The sequence below is a fragment of the Pagrus pagrus genome, assembly GCF_965226575.1.
Source record: "Pagrus pagrus genome assembly, chromosome: 22".
In the NCBI taxonomy this organism is placed as follows: Eukaryota; Metazoa; Chordata; class Actinopteri; order Spariformes; family Sparidae; genus Pagrus; species Pagrus pagrus.
Window position 1 is genome coordinate 7,543,839 of NC_140204.1, and position 23,483 is coordinate 7,567,321.

A 23,483-nucleotide genomic window follows, 5' to 3' on the forward strand; every position below is an offset into this window, starting at 1 on the left:
GGTTAAGGCCTCCTGCAACAATGTCCTTTGGGAGGTGTACATAGGTGTGTCGGGGCAGGGTGGTGCTCCCATTGGGCCACCCCCCCTGGTAGAAAATTAACAAATCACCTACTGGTTAAGTCCCAGGATGCCAAGTCAAGGTTACCTGTGAGCCTCATTCTCAAAAAGTCGCAGTCCTCTCTAAGTAATAATAACTTTGTGAACTTCTCTCATTTTAAACTTTTCATGTTCTTTGACTCTTTTGCAACTGAAAATGTCACCCTGCTTTACTCGACTCAACTTCTGCCACAAGATTTGTTTTTCCCTCATGATTATCCTATTTGATATCTGGACTCATTGTAGTAACATGAGGTAAAAACAAAGGCATCTCAGTTTACAGACATCTTTACTCCATCTTATAAGGCTGCAGCTCACAGGCCAGGTTATGTCTTTAAGGTTAAAAGTTGTGAAACATTGATAGCTAATATAATACTTTACTTTAGATTAATATCTGAAGACACCCGACTGACAATCTGTTCTAATTTGTTAAATGTAATTCTTTAACTGAATAAAACACAGAAAATCCACAAATATGCTATAAAATGTTAGTATATGGTCTGACATGTGCAATAATTACTGTTAATGCCACTTTTTCTTTTGACATTTTTTAGGTACCAGGAAGTAACTTTTGCACGAGAGACAACTTAATATATAAAATGAACTAAAACTGTCTATAGCTGAATGAATACGTTTGGAATATAATATAATGTGTTGCTCTGGAAATTAATGAATAGTGTTGGAGAGGTCACATGATTTGTGAGGCTGCGAAGAGAGAGAGACCGTTTCCTTCCTGATATAGATTGGATCAGCCTGTAGATTACTGCTGCCTCAGTTGGGAACATTTTATCTGAAAATTCTTCAGTTTTAATCACACGATTTAAAGGCAGTACTGTAGAGGAGAGTGTCTCCTCCCTCCAGCACAGAATCTTTACATGGTCTCACTTTAAGGTGGTTTTGTCACAACTTCACGCACAGGAAGTGACTGAGCTCGGAGAGAAACAGAAATAGTCTCATGAAGAGAAGTGAGCATGAAGAGAGCAGAGAGCTGTGCCCTCTCTCACAGCTCCCCTCTGTTCCATTACTAGTAATCTGGCTCTGACTTTACAAGGGACAAAAACATTAAGAGGACCAATATCAATTTTCAAATCTGATGCACCATGAGAAAATATTAAGAACAGTCATGGAAACCCCCCTTACATTAAAAAGACAGTGGCATAACACAGGTCTACTTTAGGCAGAGACAAACATAAGTTTTAAAAAACTTCAAACATACTACAAGGAACATTTAACTGGTTATGAAACAGTCTCACCATTCACTACTGTACATTTTCTTTCTGAAATAAGACCCATGAGGTCGACCAGAAGGGGCCTGACTTCTTTCTGCTTTGACATCATGAGTTACTGAGTGCACTGTGTATACACACAACACACACCCTCATTGAAATACAGGCACTGTGGATGCAAGAACTGTTGGACGGCATAACACGTACAGATTAGCTAACAATAAAATGTTATTGTGAAGTATTATCATACTCATTGGATTTTATCAAATCCAATGATCTTGTGTTTCTTGGATGTGAAATGAAGATGAGGAGCAAACCTTTGCAAGGGAGCTGAATTTATAATTTATTCACTGTGGACAGGAAGGGTGTCTAAGTATGCTGCGGTCAAAGCCACTGCAGTTGTTTGAGCTTTGTGTGAAAAGGAAGCAAGAACAGAGTCAGAACTGCACTCAGACGAGGAGGTTGATGATAAACTCTGCTCTCACATTTATAAGAAATTTAACTTTTATTTTCTTTCGGCTGCAGTTTTATTAATACAAATTAGGAAGTTTGATCAGAAACAGAGCGACAGTGTCGGTGCTGGATGTGAAGATGGGTCACACTCTGCTCGGTGTGATCGGGTTACTCTGTGAGTACATCTGACTTTCTATGTGATGTTCAGTATTTATATCAATGTAGTAGTTGTGTAGTGTTACGAAAAAATGTTTAATGAGGGTGAACTTAGCTCACAACATGGTTTACAACATGTGGGGGAGGAAAGGAGGAAGGTGGAGTGCCAAAGCAATGAAATCAATTAAACAAAACAAGGCCTATGCTACTTATTCACACACAAAAACCTCTGTCTTCTCTAAAAAAAGGAGTTCAAAACAACTTTCAAAACGATACACAAGTGGCATCCATCCACCGCTAACCTAGTGTTTTTAGACTGTTTACTACGTGATGAAGTGTATAGGGCACCCCAACTTACCTAACACTCCTTTCTCCCGCCACATACCTTTACCAATCCAAAACAAAACAAAGTCTGCCTGAGCATGTGTATCATGTGAGGACCAAATAAAAAATGAGAGAGCGAGCTCCTCAGCCAGGCTCCCTTTTATTGGGCCTCCAGTCAGGTGATTGGCCACCCCAGAAATTACTGCAACAGGGGGCGGTGGCTTCATGGCCTCTCAGGTGCAGCTCGTCACCTTGTCAGCACCTGAAGGAAAACTAGGGAGGGGGGGAGAGACAGAGAGGAGAGGGAGAAAGAAAACAAACCCTCTGCCCCTGCTGGGCACGTAACATGTAGGCAGGACCTTTGTTGCTGATTTGGCTTGGTTCAGATTGGAGGATTATGTCCATACCTGGACAATACATGTACAGTATATGATCTAAGGTGTTATGTATATAGCTGTGGAGTTACATGTATCGCTTATTTTACTGGGCCTCTTTATATTGAAGAGTTTAAAATGTGTTTCCCACCTCTGTAGCTCTGTAGCAGGATACCATCACAGAAATGTGTGATACTGTTGATTGATAAACAATAGTTGCCACTGATGAAACTCCAGCTGGATTTTGTATTTGATTCTGGTCTAATGAAGTTTTCATCTTTATTTTAGTGCTGAATACATTCCTGTACGGACATGCTGAAGGTGACTAGTAATCTTTTCTATATTTACTGATCATGTTTGTCCTATATGTCACCTACTGTATCACTCTTGATCACTTGTTTTTGCAGTTGTGTTTTTCCATATACGTTTCATTTTACTCAGTGCACATTATGAAATGACTGGATTAGTGCTCAGTTGTTAAGGGAAGCTTCTTGGAAAGCGTAGCTCTGCATGATACCACTGACTTCACACTGGAATAAGTTTAGTGACTGTAAAGCTGCTTTAGTTTGGTTCACTGAAGCTGTGTAGAAAAAGCTGTTCAAACTGCTTTGTTAGAAAGATCAAATGAACAAAACCTTATCTAAACCTAATGCAAAATTATAACAGAATTGCTAAGAGCGTAGTGGTCGTGTAAACATATGAGTTTACCTACACTCACATACTGTATGAGTGAGTGTAGGTTGTCCTGGGAGCTGATTGGTTCCGGCCTTGAAGCCAGAAGTTTAAAGGCCGGCTCTTCCCAGTTCCTGTGGGCTCTCCTCTCTCAGCCAGACTGATAGCACGTCTGTTTGTGTGCGAGATGTGTTTTTAAATAAAACCTTTTATCAGGGCTAAAGGTAATACAAAATAGAGGACCCAAGTGCAGACACAAGTGCAGACACACAGGAGGCAGGATAAGGGGAAGGAAAAGTGAGTTTTATTTAAATAAAGCTAAAGTACCAAACACAAAAAACATAGACAAACCCAAAACGAGACAGGAGGACAAAAACAAGGTTGCAACAAAGCTTAAACAAAGTACAAATAAAAAAAAAACAAGGAACCAAAATCAAAACATACCAAATGGGGAGACACTGGAGGAACGACGGAGGACACAGAACACAGAGTGACAGGAGACACCAGGGGGGTATTCCAGAAAGGAGGTTCAACAAACTCTGAGTCTATCCATGAACTCCGAGTTGACTTACCCTGTTAAGTGAAACTCTGAGTTTTCAGTTCCAGAACAGCTGATCTGAGTTCGGTAAGTCGACTCTGAGTATGTTAACTCTGAGTTGAGCTCGTGCCTGACGACTAGTAAAAAGCCATCATCAATGGAGCTCCGATACTGTGATTCACCATGGCAACAGGGGAGAAAACAGGAAGCAGACATTTTCTGGGGAAAAAAAAAAAAAAAGCAACACGGCTGCGGCCGTAAAATCACTGACAGAGTTTTAGATGCGGTCGTCTTTTCATTTGGAATTTAACATCAGTTTCTTTCATATTAGCCTTTGGGGAAGTGGTTGAATGTTGTTCAGTGTTTTATTTTAGGCTATTTTATTTCACTTAAATCGGCTGAAAATGAAATAGCCTACCTATAAAAACAGTCTCACGGTGGCTCCTCCTCCTTCTTGCTGCTGAAGGTGATTGATTAACCTGCGAAGTGATTAAAAAAAACAAAAACGCAGAGGATGGTTCAGATCTGAGAGCACGTCAGCGATGACGTGTAGCCTGATATTCGCTGTGCGGCCGGAGAATATAAATGACGGACTGATGAGGAGCAGTCTACTGTTCGGTCCAGTCCTCGTCAGGGAGTGAGAGCTCATCTAAATTAATCTAAATTCTCCTCCTGGTGTAAAACTGTGTGAATTATTTCTGCTTCAACATGATCGGACTGAAGGAAAGGACAGCCGCTGTCAGACAGCTCCGTCAGACTCAGGGTTTCTTCAGGTGAACCTGCCAGTGAACAGGTTATGTTCACAGAGTCAGTTACCGCGGTAACAGACCCAGAGTTTAAGTTATCTCTCTTTCTGGAACTGAAAACTCAGAGTTTCTCTCATCTCAGGGTTAACAAACTCAGAGTTTTCACAAAACCCGCTTTCTGGAATACCCCCCAGGGAACATCTCAGAGGAATGACAAAACAAACTGACAAACACATGAGGGAGAACAAAGACTATATACACAGATACTAACGAGGGGATCAGGAACAGGTGGAGTGAGAAGAGGGAGAACACACAGGAGGAACTGAAAAGCAAGAAGAGACACACAAGGGTAAAACTTCAAAGTAAAACAGGAAACAGAAACAGACACCACGTGACACCTTTTTGAAAAAGCTTCACTGCTGGTGGTGCTTGGGGGATGGGAAGAGGGGAGCCTCATCTTCATGTTGCACCAGGGTTTCCCCAAGGCCCTGGTCGTAACAAATATTTTACAAAAAGTCACAAAAATGTTGAGTTTTACTGCAAAATAGTCCACTTGTTCACAGGTCATACATAAAGAAGAAGAACAAAGCAATAAACCTTGCTATTCATAGTGAAGTGCAGAATGTCAGTTTTGTTTTGTATCTAATGTCCAACAGACACTTCTGTCCAAAAACTAGAGTCCAGATGAGTCATTTCTACAAAAGTACTCAACAACTTCTCTGCACGTTTGACTCGACATTCCTTCACTGCAGTCAGGATCAAAGAAAAAAGGGGAGCGGGGCTGGTGACAGATTATAAACCAAACTAAAGTGTCTTAAATAATCTAAGTAGTCGTAAGTCTTTGAAAACAACAAACCTCCAGAACAGTTTCAATGCTCTTTGGCATAATTTCTGTATGTCTTTAAACTTTATCACTCTATAGTCTCTATGTATGAGTAAATTCATCAAAAACATATTTAGTATTGATGTAATATCACTGCTAAAAAACTTGTTTTGATTGAGCTTATTGAAAAATCATCTCTCTACCTCTGTTACATAGGTGATGATGCAACCCTCGAAATTCCTGAATTCGCTTTGTTTGAAGGAGAATATGTGACTCTGCGCTGTAAACATCGTACTTCAAGTAACATGATGACAGCTACCTTTTACAAAGATGGATCACTTATTAAAAAGGACAGAAACCATCAGTCATCCACAACAGGAGAAATGATCATCTACCCAGTGTCAGTGTCAGATGTGGGCTGGTACAAGTGTAAGATTAATAATTGGGCAGAATCCACAGAAAGACTTCTACAAGTAAAAGGTAAGAAGCTGTCACACTGGGATGAAAGAAATATATGATTGTTTTAAATGCTGCACAGAGAATCCAAATATTTAGTTATTATTTCAGATATTGGGTACACGTACTATCAGCCTTTTACTACTAGTGGTCCCTAGAAATGTGTTTAGTATTGAAACATATTTATCTTGATGTGAACAACTTTTCTCTGTTTTCTTGTGTTTTCTGTACTTGCAGCTGTTTGTGGTGTCAGAACTGTTCAACAGATCAGTTCATTGAAACAATAAGTGTTTTCATTGTGTTATGTAATAATGTAAAAACATTTTTTAAGGCATGTCCATGACAGTTGTTTCCTTGTTTTATTGTTTTTCTAAACCAAACAGCAGGTAGACGTACAGTCAAACTGACATCAGACAGGACAGTCATACCACTCAGGGGCAGTGTGACACTGACATGTTATATGGAGGATCCTGCTGGCTTCAAATATCAGTGGTTCAGACAGACGTCAGACTCTTCTGGAAAAACTCCTCTTCAGACTGAAAATGTTCATGAATCAAACAGAGTCATCAAACAAGGAGGCAAATACACCTGCAGAGGATGGAGAAGAGAACCAGATGTCATCACACCTTATAGTAATGCAGTCATCATTGAGGAAACTGGTGAGTTTAGTATTTTCTAATGGAATAAACAACCTACAGTCTTTATGTTCTTAAACAATGATTGTTAGTCATGTTAGCCCAGTACCTCTCTCTTTCCTGACAAAAATCCTCCTTCAATTTGTTAACAGAAACAAAGATTTGAGGATGCTTCCTTTATGCTGTTCAGTTTAATTAATCAATATCTGTATTAGGAGATTGTTCATAAGGAAAAGTTTACACAGTACTGCTGCTAATACTGTAGTTGTGAACAAGAGGGAGTGGAGGTGGCTGAGAAAACACACAATCAGCATGTTGTGCTGGGAGTTAAACATTAATGTTATTAAAGCCAAAATCACTACATGTTTTATTTTAACCAGATATTAATTCGAACAAACTTTAAATCCTAATGTTATAAAGGTGTTGATGTGTTCATAAAGGCCTTTTACCAAACTGTTTATAATAAAAAGAATCCAGCCTGCATGATACACTAGACATTAGACACAAGACTAACAATGAAGACGTTCTTCCATATTGCTGTGGTCACAACAGTCTAGTGTCTGTACTAAATGATTTGACTTTTGAAATGTTTGCTGCAGAATAGAACAACATTCATTCACATAATTAATACAGTGATTATAACAGAAGATGATGGCATTTTATCTGCTCAGTGTTTAATCCTGTTTGAATTCTACTGTGTATTTTTTATGTCAACAGTTTCCAACAAGGCCACTTTGACCCTTCAACCCAACTGGCTTCAGATATTCAGTGGTGAGACGATCACCCTCAGATGTGAGATCAAATATGGAGGAAACACTGAGTGGACGTACGAATGGTATAAAGACAACTTGAACACACCTCCAACATACAGTGAATACAGGATTATCAGTGCTACTGAGGCTCACAGTGGAGAACACAGGTGTAAAGGAAGAAGAGACTCATATTCCTCAACAGAGTGGAGTGATGCCATCACATTGACTGTATGGTGTAAGTTGGACCATCTTTCATACATAATGACTATAAAGCAAAAGGACACACTTCTTTCTTCAACAATTATGTACAGTAGCTGTCTTCAAGGCGAGCAGTAACAAATTCTGTTTGACTTTTTAACTAAAACAAAGTCAATAATCATTACTGCATCCTTTGAAATATATATATAAATGTACATTCATTAAAAAATATCTAGTAACCTGTAAGGTGAAATGATGGTACAGTATAACACTGTTCAAGTGGTTGAGTTAACTCAGGTTCATCACAGTCAGGTTAGTTTAGATGAATCACTTGAGTCGTCTACACCTCCTGTAAGTGATAGTGTCAATGGTCGTCTGTGTTATGTGTTCACTCTGTGATAGACTGACAGTCTGTCCAGGATGTAACCTCGCTCTCATCAAATGTGAGCTGGGATAATCACCCTGTGACCCTGCAAAGGATAAGAGGCTACAGATCATTGATAATTAAACACTTGTCTTTCAACAATGAAAACCACAGTGAAAGTGTTCAACTTGGCTCTTCAACACTGAAACACAAGGTTTTACCTTCACAAATGTAACATTCAGTAGCAGCAGCTAATTCATTAAGAAACCCAGGAAAAGAGAGAGGGGCATGACATGCAAGAGAGGTTTAAACTAATATGTGTCCAGTATTTATAAATGAATTCAGTGTTAATATTAATGCAAATTTAAGTCTTATAATTCAAGTAGCTAGTTCAACAGTTCAATTCAAGTAGTAACCTGTAGCTCATCCTTTAATCTCTTTTCCAATGTCGATTTCAACTCCTATCTGCTCTCATATTCCTATTAGAGTTACTGACAAGCGTGATATCCTGTCAAAACGCTCTCTCTGTCCTCATAGCTTCAACCCTGATCTCACTAAAGTTACTCACTCCAGCTCTCATAGAAGGGTCAGATCTGACCTAATTAGCATAAAAACAGTTCCTGTCCCTCAAACTCCTCCCCCTGTCGACCTCAGGTGTGCCTTACTTAATATTAGGTCACTCTCCAGCAAGACTTTTTATATTAATGATTTTATTTCTCACCATGGTTTGCATTTCTTTTTCCTGTTTCAAATCTTTTGAGTATCTGGCCATGCTCATGGGAACCCGTCATCAAATCCTGGCACTACTCATTTATAGACCACCCAGGTATAATCCCATTTTCTTAACTGAGTTCTCTGAGTTTTTATCTACCGCTTCAAAAGCAGCAGAATTTCTGAATCTTCTTACTGGCCTCGGCTTCATCCAGCATGTCACTGGATGAAACCATGGTATACTCATAACCATGGTAATACCTTGGATCTAGTCTTTACAAAGGATATTACTGCTGATCTCCCATCTATTCTTCAGGTGCCGGTCTCGGACCACTCTTGTGTCTTTTTTTACCTCCCCTCAAAGGTAACAACTACTCACTCTGAACCTAACCCCCACTCTTTTCATGTCATTAACAACCATGTTAAGTCCCTTTTAGCTGAGCATTTGCCCAATCAACTTGAGTCATTCTCCAACACAGCTATGTCTGTCAATAACCTTACAGATAGCCTAAACACTGCACTATTAGAATCACTCGAGTCCTTTGCTCCTCTTAGAAATAGTAGAGGCACTCGAACCAAATCTGTCCATTGGTTCTCCGACCTCACTCGTTCATTAAAACGGGCTTGCCGCAGACTCGAAGTTAGATGGCGCACCGGCAAATCAGAGTCCTCCCGCCTCGCCTAGACTCTTAGTTTTAAACGCTATAAACATGCACTTTCTGCTGCCAGATCCTCTTATTTCTCCAACCTGATTGAAACCAATAAGAACAATCATCAAGTCCTGTTTAATAATAATAATACTCTTGCTAATTATCGACCTGTCTCCACTCTCCCCTTTTTCTCCAAAATACTTGAGAGATTTGTTGCTGATCAACTGACTGCCCACCTTCCTGCCAACAATCTCTTTGACAACTTACAATCTGGTTTCCGCTCTTGTCACTCTACTGAGACTGCCCTAACTAGAGTAGTTAATGACCTACTTGTTACTGCTGACTCTGGATCAGCTTCCTTACTTTTGCTTCTTGATTTAAGTACGGCCTTCGATACTGTAGATCATTATGTGCTTCTACACCGACTGGAACATTGTGTTGGTGTTCATGGGCTGGTGCTCTCATGGTTCCAGTCCTACTTATCTAGCAGAACACAATGCGTTTTAATAACTCCTTGTCCGAATGCTCTACAGTTATCTCTGGTGTGCCCCAGGGGTCTGTCCTTGGCCCTCTGTTGTTTTGCATTTACATGCTTCCTCTGGGTAGAATAATTGCTGAATACGGTATAGTACGGTATACGGTACAGTTCCATTTCTATGCTGATGACACACAACTATACATTCCACTGCAGCCTAATGACCCCTCTCAAATACAAAATCTGGAAACGTGTAAATCAAATCAAGATCTGGATGAGCCACAACTTTCTCATGCTTAATACTGCTAAGTCTGATCTGCTGGTGATTAAGCCTAATAATTATAAATACTTATCTGAGGGTCTTGGTCTCAATATTGATGGTTGTTTTATCTCTGAAAGCACTCTCATCAGAAACCTCGGTGTTATTTTTGATCCAACCCTGACTTTTCAGTCCCATATCAAAGAAATCACCAAAACAGCTTTCTTTCACCTGCGGAATATTGCCAAAATCCGCCCTTCTCTATCCCTGCGTAGCGCCACGGTGGTTCTCCATGCCCTTGTGTCCTCCCGATTAGATTTCTGTAACGTCCTTTTTTCCGGCCTCCCCATCTGCACTTCCAGGAGTCTCCAGCTTGTACAAAACTCAGCCACTAGACTTTTAACGAAAACTGGTAAATTTTGCCTCATAACTCCTGTCCTGGCATCTTTACATTGGTTGCCCATTCAAGCTAGAGGTGATTTTAAGGTTCTTCTTTTAACTTATAAGGCCTTGAATGGACTTGCACCACTGTATTTAACTGAACTACTCACTCCCTACACTCCGTCACATCCTCTTCATTCTCTTGGTTCGAACCTCCTGGTCATCCCATGTATCAGTAAAAAGTCAGCTGGTGGTAGGGCCTTCTCCTACCGTGCTCCTCTCTTATGGAATGGCTTCCCACAAGATATCACAAGATATCCACTGCAATTTTTAAGTCTCGTCTTAAAACATACCTTTTTACCCAATACTTTGGTTTATACTAACTAATTTTATAATTTTCCTCTGTTGTTTTACTATTGTTTTATTTATTGTTTATTGTCTGTTATTATTGTACTTGTTTTTACTGTAAAGTGTATTGAGACCATGTACCATGGTGATTTTGCTCTTTAAATAATACATTGATTGATTGATTGATTGATTGATTGATTGATTGATTGATTGAAGTATTTCTTGTCTGTAGGGGCTGCACTATATAAACTGAAGTAAATCACAGTGACATTAGTTTCCTTTTTTTATGTCTTTGTTCTAAATCAAACAGCAAACAGACCAAAGGCTAAACTGAGGGCTGATAACAGAGACATTCCTGTAGGGGGCAGTGTGACCCTGACCTGCTCTGTGAACCCATCAGCTGGTTGGAAATACTTCTGGTACAGAGGAGAGAAAACATCTGAACATCTGACCACTCAACTCTCAGCCGGACCAATCAGAGTCTCAGAGGAAGGAGTCTACTGGTGCAGAGGAGGAAGAGGAGAGCCAGTTTACTACACAGAGTACAGTGATCCAATCACTATCAGCAAAAAGGGTGAGTTTGACATTTGTTTTGGAAACAGAATTTTAAAACTTATGTTGTACAGTTCACAAGGCTTTTGTGACTCTGCAGCCAAACTGGTCTGAAATATACAGAGGAGAGACGATCACTCTCAGATGTGAGATCAAAGATGGAGGAGACACTGAGTGGGAGTATGAATGGAAAACAACCAGCTCAGAAAAACCTTCAAATCAAAATGAACACCACATTAGATCTGTTTCTGAATCCCACAGTGGAGACTACAGGTGTAAGGGCAGAAAGGAAAGTGAAAAGTCTTCAACAGATTGCAGTGATCCCATCAAACTGACTGGCTGTTTTTGTTTATATATATTTTTAAAGTAAATCTTCAGTATGTACTGATTGTGCAGAATGTATTTGATCCACTATCGATACATGTTTTCATTTCAAAAAATCATTTTCCAACAGCACCCCGGCCTGTCCTCACTGTGTCTCCATCATGGCTGAGTGCTGGAGCCTCAGTAACTCTGAACTGCAGTGTTAAAGATCCATCTGCAGGATGGAGGTTCTACTGGTATAAGACTGTGCCTAAACTATCAAAAAACTACTACAGCTATGAGCTGCTACCAGGAAACAGCAGTGGGACTGAACAGGATTCCTACATTGTTCATGGACAGACACACACAGCAGGATATATGTGCAGAGCTGGAAGAGGAGATCCAGTGTCTTACACTTTTTACAGTGAACCAAAGTTTGTCTGGTCTGCAGGTCAGTTTGTTTCTATCTCTTAAGAAACATATGTTATATCAGCTCTGTTTTTTCTAAATGATGATAAACATACAGTATCTTGAAAAAAAAAGGAAAATTAATTTACTGTGGTCTTATGATCTTGTCTCTCTCTCTCGCTTGTGTCAAGCTAAACTTCACATTTTCCACCTCACTGGGTGGAATTGACTTGTTTCCTTCTGTCCTCACTCTTTAACATAAAACACAAAAAGAGAGATATGATATCTTGGCTAAAACTTTACTCTCATTTGCAAAAAGTACTTTCAGTCTGGATACTTTAGGTCTTCTTCTGCTTACAGCAGCTGTAGTCACTTGGTTGTCTATCATTTAAAATTTACTCAAAATTGTAGCAAGAGGTCAAAGTAGAAATCATAATTTTACCAAAATACTGAACTTTGTTGCAATAAAAACAAAACAAAGCTAAAGACTATTTGAATTGAGGCATTTTATATGTGAAGATCTCTGTGCTCTGTTTGACCTCTTATCACATGTTGTTTTTCAGATTTTCACTCATCAGCGTCTCTCACAGTGAGTCCTGACAGAGCTCAACACTTCACCTCTGACTCTGTCTCACTGAGCTGTGAGGGAAACTCTCCTAAGTGGAGAGTGAGGACGTTATCAACTGAGAACAGATACCTGTTAGACTGCACCACCTGGGGGACAATGGCTGGATCTACATGCAACATAAAAACTAACTGGCGCAGTGATGCAGTGTACTGGTGTGAGTCTGTATCAGGAGAGTTCAGCAACGCAATCAACATCACTATACAGAGTATGATTTTATTATATTTTGTTTTTTTAGCTGTGAGGTTGCAGATTCAGCCAACTGAAAGGGTTCTTGAACAGTAAGACACACAAGGTGTATGAAGATACAACGTCAGATTTTATGATCACTGTTAAATCAATGAGAAAAGTAAAAGAAAAAAAAACCAGTATGTATCTTGTCTCATCTCTCTACATCCACTCATCGACCAGCTGATCTCTGACTGAAACCTTCTTTGACTGTTTAACAGATAAAAATATGATCCTGCTGAGTCCTGCCCGTCCTGTGACTGAGGGAGACTCTGTTAGTCTGAGCTGCAAATTAAGAAGACAAACATTTGGCTCCACTGTGTTTTTCTATCACAATGAGAAACTGATTCAAAGTGACACCAGATGGGAGTTAAATATCTCTGCAGTGTCAAAGTCAGATGAAGGATTCTACAAGTGTCAACACTCAGGACAAGAGTCAGCACAGAGCTGGATGTCAGTTCAGGGTGAGTAGGATTAAAACAATTATTCCATTTTCTTTATGTAAACTGTTTCTGTCTGAGAAAGAAACTTTGTATTTTTTGTGTGTTTTTGTCTTTATTGTGGCTTAATGTGAGACAACTGTCATATTAAAGCACTTTGTAAATTCAGTTGTAGAAACATGCTATATAAGTTTATTAACAGTTGTTATTTATTGCAGCAGTGTCCAGGCCTGAAAGCTCTTCATTTCCTGTCCTGTTGATTGTTGGGCTGGTTTGTGGACTCGTTCTTCTTCTTCTTCTGCTCCTGTTGTTTTGCTACAGACCTTCCAAGGGTGAGACCTTCTTCTTCTATTATTAGATGTTTGGTGTTCACGTTGAATTGAAATACACAGACATATTCTGGTCTGATGAGATAGAACAGCAGTACAACAACTTACAATACAAAACCATGTAACAACAAATCTTCATCTGTTTTACAGATACATGCTTCAAGAGGTTGGTGCAAAACTGTTTCTTCACATTTTGAACATAACAGCAAGACATTCAATGTTCCTGTTTATTAAATGTTTTGTGTTTGCTTCATGTTTTAGACCAATCCAGTCTGAGAGCTCTAACACTGATCAGAATGAGGCTCAGTGCAATGAATACTCCTCTCCTCCACATGGTAAACATTGAAAATAATCTTATATACATAAGATATACAGTATATGCCTTTTCTTTAGTATCATATAATTAAGAAGATGACTGACTGTGGCTTGTTTTCTCTGCTCTGTAGTTGATGTCTGTCTGTATGAATCAGTCAAACACTCTGAAGACACTGAACATGGTACAGTTTACACCTTTTATTAACATCATTGCAGAAACACCCTGTTAAGTTTAAGTGAAAAGATTTATGGTTGACAGCACTGAGATCACTTTCATTACTTCAGATGAGTCAGGATCATTGACTGTATATAAAGATGGATGACATGACAGCTCCCCAAAGTGAAGCCAGAACATCTTGAACTGCTGGTTAGCATTTAGCTCGAAGCATTGCTTTACCTCCAGCCTGAGAGGTGTGCTAGCATCGCTTTAGACAATTTCCTTATTATCAGTGTGCGTCATGAAAATATCACCTTTGATGACACGTGACTATTAATGATGTGGTTACTTTGAAAATGTGTTTTTTAGATCAAGTATCTACATCACTGTGTCTGCAGCACATGTGTCATCATTGCTGTCTAGATGTGCCATATGTTCTCCTCTGGATCATGTACTGTTTCTGAATCTATTGAGGTTCTGCAGTGAACGTTAGAAATGCAACCACTGCATGAATTAAGAGAACTGATCCCAAGTGATCGATATGAAATCCTGTAACTAAATATGTACATTTCAGTTGCAGGTGGATCCCAGGACGTCACATATACTTTACTTGAACTTAAACACATTAGAAAGGAGGGTGAGTACTCTAAATAAAGGCAATAAATAGAAATATCTTTAGATTTATTTTTTTTCTGTATGGATTCATGTGATTGTCTTCACAGGGAAGCAACATACACCAGAGGAGACATCAATTTACTCTGATGTGAGGACAGGAGCTGCAGGTACAGTCAGTTACAACAGTCATGTTCAAAGTCTGGTTTGGTTCGGTAATAATGCTGCCGTATAATGTCCATACTGTGATGACATCTTCCACAGCTGATTAAATGGATAAAAGCCAGAATAACATGTCAGAAAGCATCTTGGGTAACCCAGTACCTTTGTGTTTTGTGTTTTTCTTCCAGGTCTGTAAGGAGAGAGGAGAGGAGGAAGAGGACAATTGTCGATGTGGTGTTAATTCTAACAAACAAAAGACTAATCAACAAATGATTGTCTTTAATTATTATTATTATTATTATTATTATTATTATTATTTTAAATATAGAATAACAGAGTCAATCTATTTCAGCTGAAAGGTCAGCGCTCTTCACATCAGGGCGTTCTGGGTGAGTCTGACAAAGAGCTACAGAGAAAGTCCCAGTTTATAGAAGACTATGATAATAAGACACAAAGGGAGGTTCAGAGCAGAAGATGAGATGCTCTTGAAAATACCTCAGTACCTACGGTGAACTGATGAGTGTCCTGAGAACACAATGTTTATTCTGTACCAACACAGTTCCCTTAAATTAGTCGAGGTCACTGCTCACCCCACATCAGACTGTTACTGACACAAGTTCATAACTCACACATATTCTGAGGTGTAATAATATGTAAGGCCAAAAGATAATGTCAGTATATAAGGTGAGTGATGGCTCTGCAAGGTGGAAAGGTAACGATTATATGTGAGGTTAAAGGTAATGAACACAGTTTGTGTTACAGTTGGCAGCATTTCATTAGACTGCTATAGAAATATGAGACATGCTCAGTATTCTGTACAGTTAATTTGTTAGCAGATTGTGTAAAATAATGGCTTCATATGGATTTTATTATTGTCTCTTTTAGCACAAGACTACTGAAGCAAAATCTCTGTTTTATTTACGCATTTCATCATTACTTTTCATTTTTACAGTTGTGTTGTCACCTTTTGTTTTTGTTAAGTGTTTGTAGGAAACATTGAATGTAACTTTGATACAACATGTTTGAGCTTGTGTAGCAGGGCACCAGCTTTAGAGTCAGCATGTTTGTTAAGTGTTAGATCCAGGATAGACGTCAACACTTCCTCTTGATAGAAGTAATAATCTGCTATCAAACAACATCTCCTATTGCATGTACAGTATGTATGTTTTCTCTCTGTCATTTTTAAGTTACCTGAGAGGTATTGTGTGTATTCTTTCACCTCAAATTATTTTATATTCATCGTATTTTAAAATCTTGTGAATATTTTATACATCAATAAACAGTTTGTTTTCCAGCAGTCAGCTGTCAGTTGTGTTTTTAATTCCTTTTTTGACTGCACAGCCAAACTGCCACAGAGCCCTGCAGCAATGATCATGTCCCTTAATGTCAGTGTATGTCTTAAAGTTTTTATCTTTTTCATCCAAACATCCTGGTGGTTCAGATTTGGAAACTTCAAGATATCTATGTAACTTGTACACATGTACACTATGTAACTTCAGTGAGAGGGTAGGATCACAGCGTTACATACATGTTTATTCAACATACAAGTTTTCAACACATAACATTGTAATGACGTAATGAGTTTTGTTTGTAGTTAGCACCTACATTACATCTGACAGTTTGTTACACACCTGAGATTTACAACAATGTTGTTGCACTCAGAAAGTGTGGGGGGTTTTCTACATAATATTGCTTAAATTTGTATTCTCTGTCATGGTTTTATTTGTGTTTTTGTTGTTTCCTGTTTTATTTTGAAGTCCTGCCCTCATTGACTATAACAGTAAGTCCTGACGGTGTAGCACTGAGCTGTACAGGGAGTCTTCTTCTTCTTAAAGGATGGTAATACAGTGTACCAGTGTGAGTTTACCAGGTAGCAATAATAAGGATATGTGATTTAAGTTAATACAGAGACAGGTCAATGAAACTTCTTAAACTTTATTTTATATTAACATGATTAGGTTGATGAGTAAGTCAGTCACTGTACTTGATAGACCTCAGTCACTGTGCAGCTGAAATAAAAGCTTTTTCCACAGGTCACCACAGGGGGGTGCCAAACCACACTAACTGATACTGACACAATGCATGTGCTCCTTTGACCTCTGAGACGAGGGCGGCTGTAGTTAAGTCCCAGGATGCCAAGTCAAGGTTACCTGTGAGCCTCATTCTCAAAAAGTTGTAGTCCTCTCTTAGTAATAATAACTTTGTTTTGAACGTTTCATGTTCTTTGACTGTTTCGCAGCTGAAAATGTCACCCTGCTTTACTCGACTCAACTTCTACCACAAGAGAAAAAAAAAAAAAAAAAAACACTTCTAAGGTGTAAATGATGACACTGTAATTCTTGGTATCTCAGCATCACGTCTTTATGTGTGAAACGAAACTGGAAACATGTTTCAGTCATGTTGAGGAGAACTGGCTTTATGTGTTCCTTCTCACACACCGTTTATTTTAGTATTTTGTTCATTTGATTTGATTTTCCCTCATGATTATCCTATGTGATGCATGTATGTTTAATAATTACTGTTAATGCCGCTTTTTCATTTCACATTTTTTAGGGAACAGGAACCATGTCGTCACTTTAAGTTGGTGTTGTCACATCTTCACCACAGGAAGTGACTGAGCTTGGAGAAAAACAGAAATAGTCTCATGAGCACGAAGAGAGCAGAAAGTCCTCTCTCACAGCTCCCCTCTGTTCAATTGTCTCTCATCATTCACTACTGTACATTCTTCTTTCTGAAATATGGTCCCATGAGGTCGCCCAGAAGGGCCTGACTTCTTTCTGCTTCGACATCATGAGTTACTGAGTGTAGATTGATGAGGGAAAACTGAATGTAATTGATTTCAGCATGAGGCTGCAACATAACAAAATGTGATAAAGGTGGAGGTACCTAAATACTTTCTGACTGCACTGTGTATACACACAACACACACCCTCATTGAAATACAGGTACTGTGGATGCAAGAACTGTTGGACGGCATAACATGTACAGATTAGCTAACAATAAAATGTTAGTGTGAAGTAATATGATTAAATGGATGTGAAATAAGGATGAAGAACAAACCTTTGCAAGGGAGATGAGCTAATAGTTTATCCACAGTGGACAGGAAGCGTGTCATGTCAAAGTGTCTAAGTATGCTGCAGTCAAAGCCACTGCAGTTGTTTGAGCTTTGTGTGAAAGGGAAGAAAGAACAGAGTCAGAACTGCACTCAGATGAGGAAGTTGATGAAAAACTCTACTCTCACATTTATAAGAAATTTAACTTCTCTTTTCTTTCTGCTGCAGTTTTATTAATACAAAGTAGGAAGTTTGATCGGAAACAGAGCGACAGTGTCGGTGCTGGATGTGAAGATGGGTCACACTCTGCTCGGTGTGATCGGGTTACTCTGTGAGTACATCTGACTTTCTATGTGATGTTCAGTATTTATATCAGTGTAGTAGTTGTGTAGGCAGGACCTTTGTTGCTGATTTGGCTTGGTTCAGATTGGAGGATTGTGTCCATACCTGGACAATACATGTACAGTATATGATCTAGGTATTATGTATATAGCTGTGGAGTTACATGTATTGCTTATTTTACTGGGCCTCTATATATTGAAGAGTTTTAAATGTATTTCCCACCTCTGTAGCTCTGTAGCAGGATATCATCACAGAAATGTGTGATACTGTTGATTGATAAACAATAGTTGCCACTGATTAAACTCCAGCTGGATTTTATATTTGATTTTGGTCTAATGAAGTTTTCATCTTTATTTTAGTGCTGAATACACTCCTGTACGGACATGCTGAAGGTGACTAGTAATCTTTTCTATATTTACTGATCATGTTTGTCCTATATGTCACCTACTGTATCTCTCTTGATCACTTGTGTTTGCAGTTGTGTTTTTCCATATATGTTTCATTTTACTCAGTGCACATTATGAAATGACTGGATTAGTGCTCAGTTGTTAAGGGAAGCTACTTGGAAAGCGTAGCTCTGCATGATACCACTGACTTCACACTGGAATAAGTTTAGTGACTGTAAAGCTGCTTTAGTTTGGTTCACTGAAGCTGTGTAGAAAAAGCTGTTCAAACTGCTTTGTTAGAAAGATCAAATGAACAAAACCTTATCTAAACCTAATACAAAATTATAACAGAATATTACACAAAAAAGTCACAAAAATGCTGAGTTTTACTGCAAAAGAGTCCACATGTTCACAGGTCATACATAAAGAAAAGAACAAAACAATAAACCTCACTATTCATAATGAAGTGCAGAATGTCAGTTTTGGTTTTGTATATAATGTCCAACAGACACTTGCCTTCCAAAAACTAGAGTCCAGATGAGTAATTCCTTAAAAAAGTATTTTTTAAATTCTTCTTATTATTATTGTTATTATTATTATGGCCCAACACTGTTTGTAGTTGGGTGATACAGTCACATACAACAGTCTGTCACTCACTCAGTCACTTTGTGCAGTGACATGGTGTGTTTGCTGCCTCATGCTGTGTTTCTTGGTATTACCTCTGGGAGCTGCAACAGTCACAAGTTGCCAAATGCTTCACAAACAGATGGCTGACAAATTATAGACCAAACTAAAGTGTCTTAAATAATAAAAGTAATCGTAAGTCTTTGAAAACTACAAACCTCCAGAACAGTTTCAATGCTCTTTGGCATAATTTCTGTACGTCTTTAAACTTTATCACTCTGTCGTCTCTATGTATGAGTAATAAAATCACTGTTAACTGTATCCAGCAGCTCTGTGAAGTTATTGTTACTATCACCAAGTTTAGCAGCAACAGTATTACTTATTTATAAGCCATGTTGATATGATCATGTTTTGCACTGTGCTCATATGATGTATGAACACAAACTCAATCTTGTTTTCAGGTCCTGAAACTTTGAACCTCGACTGGCTCAGTCTGATTTTTGACATTTTCTCTCTCACACAGCTCAGTACACACTGTAATCTGAGGTGATTTGCTTCAAGAAGCTGCCTCATAGTAATGAAAAAAATGTTTTGATTGTTTTAAATGCTGCAACAAGAATCTAAATAATATGTCACGAATTAGCCATCAAAGATCAAATGTCCACTTACTAGCTTTTCTGAGCTTTCAGTTGCACTGTCTTCTTCCAATAGAGATTTTCTCTTGGTTTTCCAGTAAATGCTATGAAGTATTCAAACTATGCAAAAAAATTGCTAAACAAGTCAATATTTCATCTGCCTCCAACTTACCAATCAATAAACTGACTGTCTTCAATTTCAAGCAGCTTTTGTCTCAAAGCTGCAGGTGGCTCAGAGCGCTTAATGCACTGCAACTTGAGGAAAATGCTGCAAATAAATGAAACTTGAGCAAATCAAGAAACACATTCACAGATGTGACACTAGGGGAACTGAAGTCCACTTTGGCAAGCTAACATTAGATTTCACAAACTGATTGCCTGATTGAATTATTTCAGATATTGGGTACACGTACTATCAGCCTTTTACTACTAGTGGTCCCTAGAAATGTGTTTGCAAATGAAACATATTTATCTTGATGTGAACAACTTTTCTCTGTTTTCTTGTGTTTTCTGTACTTGCAGCTGTTTGTGGTGTCAAAACTGTTTAACAGATCAGTTCATTGAAACAATAAGTGTTTTCATTGTGTTATGTAAAAATGTAAACACATTTTTTTTGGCATGTCCATGACAGTAATTTCCTTGTTTTATTGTTTTTGTAAACCAAACAGCAGGTAGACGTACAGTCACACTGACAGCAGACAGGACAGTCATACCACTGAGGGGCAATGTGACACTGAGATGTACTGTGGAGGATCCTGCTGGCTTCAAATATCAGTGGTTCAGAGAGACGACAGACTCTTCTGGAAAAACTCCTCTTCAGACTGAAAATGTTCATGAATCAAACAGAGTCATCTCACAAGGAGGCAAATACACCTGCAGAGGATGGAGAAGTGAACCAGATGTCATCACACCTGATAGTAATGCAGTCGTCATTGAGGAAACTGGTGAGTTTAGTATTTTCTAATGGAATAAACAACCTACAGTCTTTATGTTCTTAAACAATGTCCACAGCGTGAAGGGAAAGTGATTGTTAGTCATGTTAGCCCAGTACCTCTCACTTTACTGGAAACAAAAGAAAAATGTTTAAATATCCTTCATCATGGCAAGAATGGGCTACTGGTTTGACAGAAGGTGAATGAACAAAACCTAACCTAAACCTAATTCACAATTTTAACAGAATATTATACAAAATATTATACTGCAAGAGTCCACTTGTTCACAGGTCATACATGAAGAAAAAACAAAACAAAACAAAAAACCTCACTATTCATTAGGAAGAGCAGAATGTCAGTTTTGGTTTTGTATCTAATGTCCAACAGACACTTGTCTTCCAAAAACTAGATGAGTCATTTCGTAAAAAAGCACTCAACAACTTCTCTGAACATTTGTTAAATAGCAATAATCAAGACTTAGGACTAATTGAAACCTAATACATGTAAGTGATGAATGGATTGACTCGACATTCCTTCACTGCAGTCAGGATCAAAGAAAAAAGGGGAGCAGGGCTGCTACAGTAAAAGAGGACAGAGAAGAGAAGCAATGGTAAAATTATAATAATCATTTCATTCTTCTTATTATTATTTTGGCCCAACACTGTTTATAGTTGCATTAATTAGCTGCAAAAATGGGGAAAAGTGATTTAACTAATTGGATTATGATGCACATATGAATGAAGTTAAACTGTCAGCATGTCACTGCAGAATGTAATTAAACCACTAGTTTAATTGTTATGTGTTATAATTATGTAGTTTACTTCTCATCAACACTTTGTGTCTCAGAGTTTTTGTTTGCATGTTTCTGTAGGGAGAGCTGATGCTGATCCTGATATGAAACTGTACATTTACCAAAGAGTCTGTTACCTATGTGATCATTTTACCAGAGCAGAATTATGAAGAAGAAGATTAGTCTGATGAGGGGAAAGAACCAACAGGTGATACAGTCACATACAGTCTGTCACTCACTCAGTCACTTTGTGCAGTGACATGGTGTGTTTGCTGCCTCATGCTGTGTTTCTTGGTATTACCTCTGGGAGCTGCAACAGTCACAAGTTGCCAAATGCTTCACAAACAGATGGCTGACAAATTATAGACCAAACTAAAGTGTCTTAAATAATCTAAGTAGTCGTAAGTCTTTGAAACAAACCTCCAGAACAGTTTCAATGCTCTTTGGCATAATTTCTGTATGTCTTTAAACTTTATCACTCTATAGTCTCTATGTATGAGTAATAAAATCACTGTTAACTGTATCCAACAGACAAACAATCAGAGAAAAAAAGTGAGAAAAGAAGGGCAGAGTTCAGCTGTTCACATCAAAAGATTCATATAAATAAATAAACGCTGGTTTTCACAACAAACCATCAGACATCTTCTCTTTGTGAAAGCCAAATACAGGACTCAACCATAAAAATAACCCGTCCTGTGTGTACACAGCAAAGCAACATTATTATAACTGTTGCACTAAGTTAAATAGTTAAATACACTTTTACTGCTTCCTCAAATCCTCCTTAATGTTGAATGTTCTTGATAAGTTTAAAAACATATTTAGTATTGATGTAATATTACTGTTAAATAACTTGTATGTTATCAGATAAATCATATGTTCATTTGATTGAACGTATTAATAAAACATCTCTCTACCTCTGTTACATAGATGCTGATGCAGTCCTGGAAGTTCCTGAATTCACTTTGTTTGAAGGAGACTTGGTGACTCTGAGCTGTAAGAATCGTACTTCAAGACGTACGATGACAGCTACCTTTTACAAAGATGGATCACTGATTGAAAATGACACAACCCATCAGTCATCCAGAACAGGAGAAATGACCATTCAAGTGACAGTGTCAGATGTGGGCTGGTACAAGTGTAAGTTTGATGATGGGACAGAATCTGCAGAAAGAGCGCTGACAGTGAAAGGTAAGAAGCTGTCTCACTGTGATGAACAAACATTATTATTGTTTTCAATGCTGCACCAAGGATCCAAAGAACAGGTCACAAAATCTCTAAACATCAAACATTCACTTATTAGCTTTTCTAAGCTTTCAGTTGCATTTCACTGTCTTCATCCAGTCGAGTTTTTTGTCTTCTTATTCATGATTCTCTTAAAATATTATCAAGTGCTGAACGACAAGTTAAGCTTTCATCTGCCTTCAACTAACCGATCAATAAACAGCCTGACAGTCCTCAATGTCAAGCAGCTCTTGTCACAAGAATCCTGGTGGCTGAGAGGCTGATTGCCTGATTGAATTATTTCAGATATTGGGTACACGTACTATCAGCCTTTTACTACTAGTGGTCCCTAGAAATGTGTTTAGTATTGAAACATATTTATCTTGATGTGAACAACTTTTCTCTGTGTTCTTGTGTTTTCTGTACTTGCAGCTGTTTGTGGTGTCAGAACTGTTCAACAGATCAGTTCATTGAAACAATAAGTGTTTTCATTGTGTTATGTAAAAATGTAAACACATTTTTGATGGCATGTCCATGACAGTTATTTCCTTGTTTTATTGTTTTTCTAAACCAAACAGCACGTAGACGTACAGTCACACTGAAAGCAGACAGGACAGTCATACCACTGGGGGGCAGTGTGACACTGACATGTTATGTTGAGGGTCCTGCTGGCTTCAAATATCAGTGGTTCAGACAGACGACAGACTCTTCTGGAAAAAGTCCTCTTCAGGC

The 23,483-nt window shown here is 38.5% G+C and overlaps 1 protein-coding gene and 1 long non-coding RNA gene across 2 annotated transcripts; both read left to right on the forward strand.

The window, feature by feature from the left end:
* Window positions 1–6,324: 6,324 nt before the first annotated feature.
* LOC311251246 (Fc receptor-like protein 5) lies at window positions 6,325–15,038 on the forward strand (the record flags this gene model as incomplete). The annotated part of the gene is made up of 13 exons (XM_084343624.1): window positions 6,325–6,523; window positions 7,217–7,486; window positions 10,948–11,211; window positions 11,644–11,943; window positions 12,464–12,733; window positions 12,975–13,217; window positions 13,412–13,525; window positions 13,673–13,688; window positions 13,784–13,857; window positions 13,969–14,019; window positions 14,575–14,631; window positions 14,717–14,776; window positions 14,957–15,038. The coding sequence occupies 13 exons, from the start codon at window positions 6,325–6,327 to the stop codon at window positions 14,962–14,964; spliced, it is 1,926 nt and encodes a 641-aa protein (XP_084199750.1). The 3' UTR covers window positions 14,965–15,038.
* Window positions 15,039–17,923: 2,885 nt separating this feature from the next.
* Window positions 17,924–22,735, forward strand: LOC311252174. The gene is made up of 3 exons (XR_014621498.1): window positions 17,924–18,152; window positions 18,523–18,555; window positions 22,458–22,735. It is a non-coding gene; the product is annotated as an uncharacterized lncRNA (long non-coding RNA).
* The last annotated feature ends 748 nt before the right edge of the window (window positions 22,736–23,483 follow it).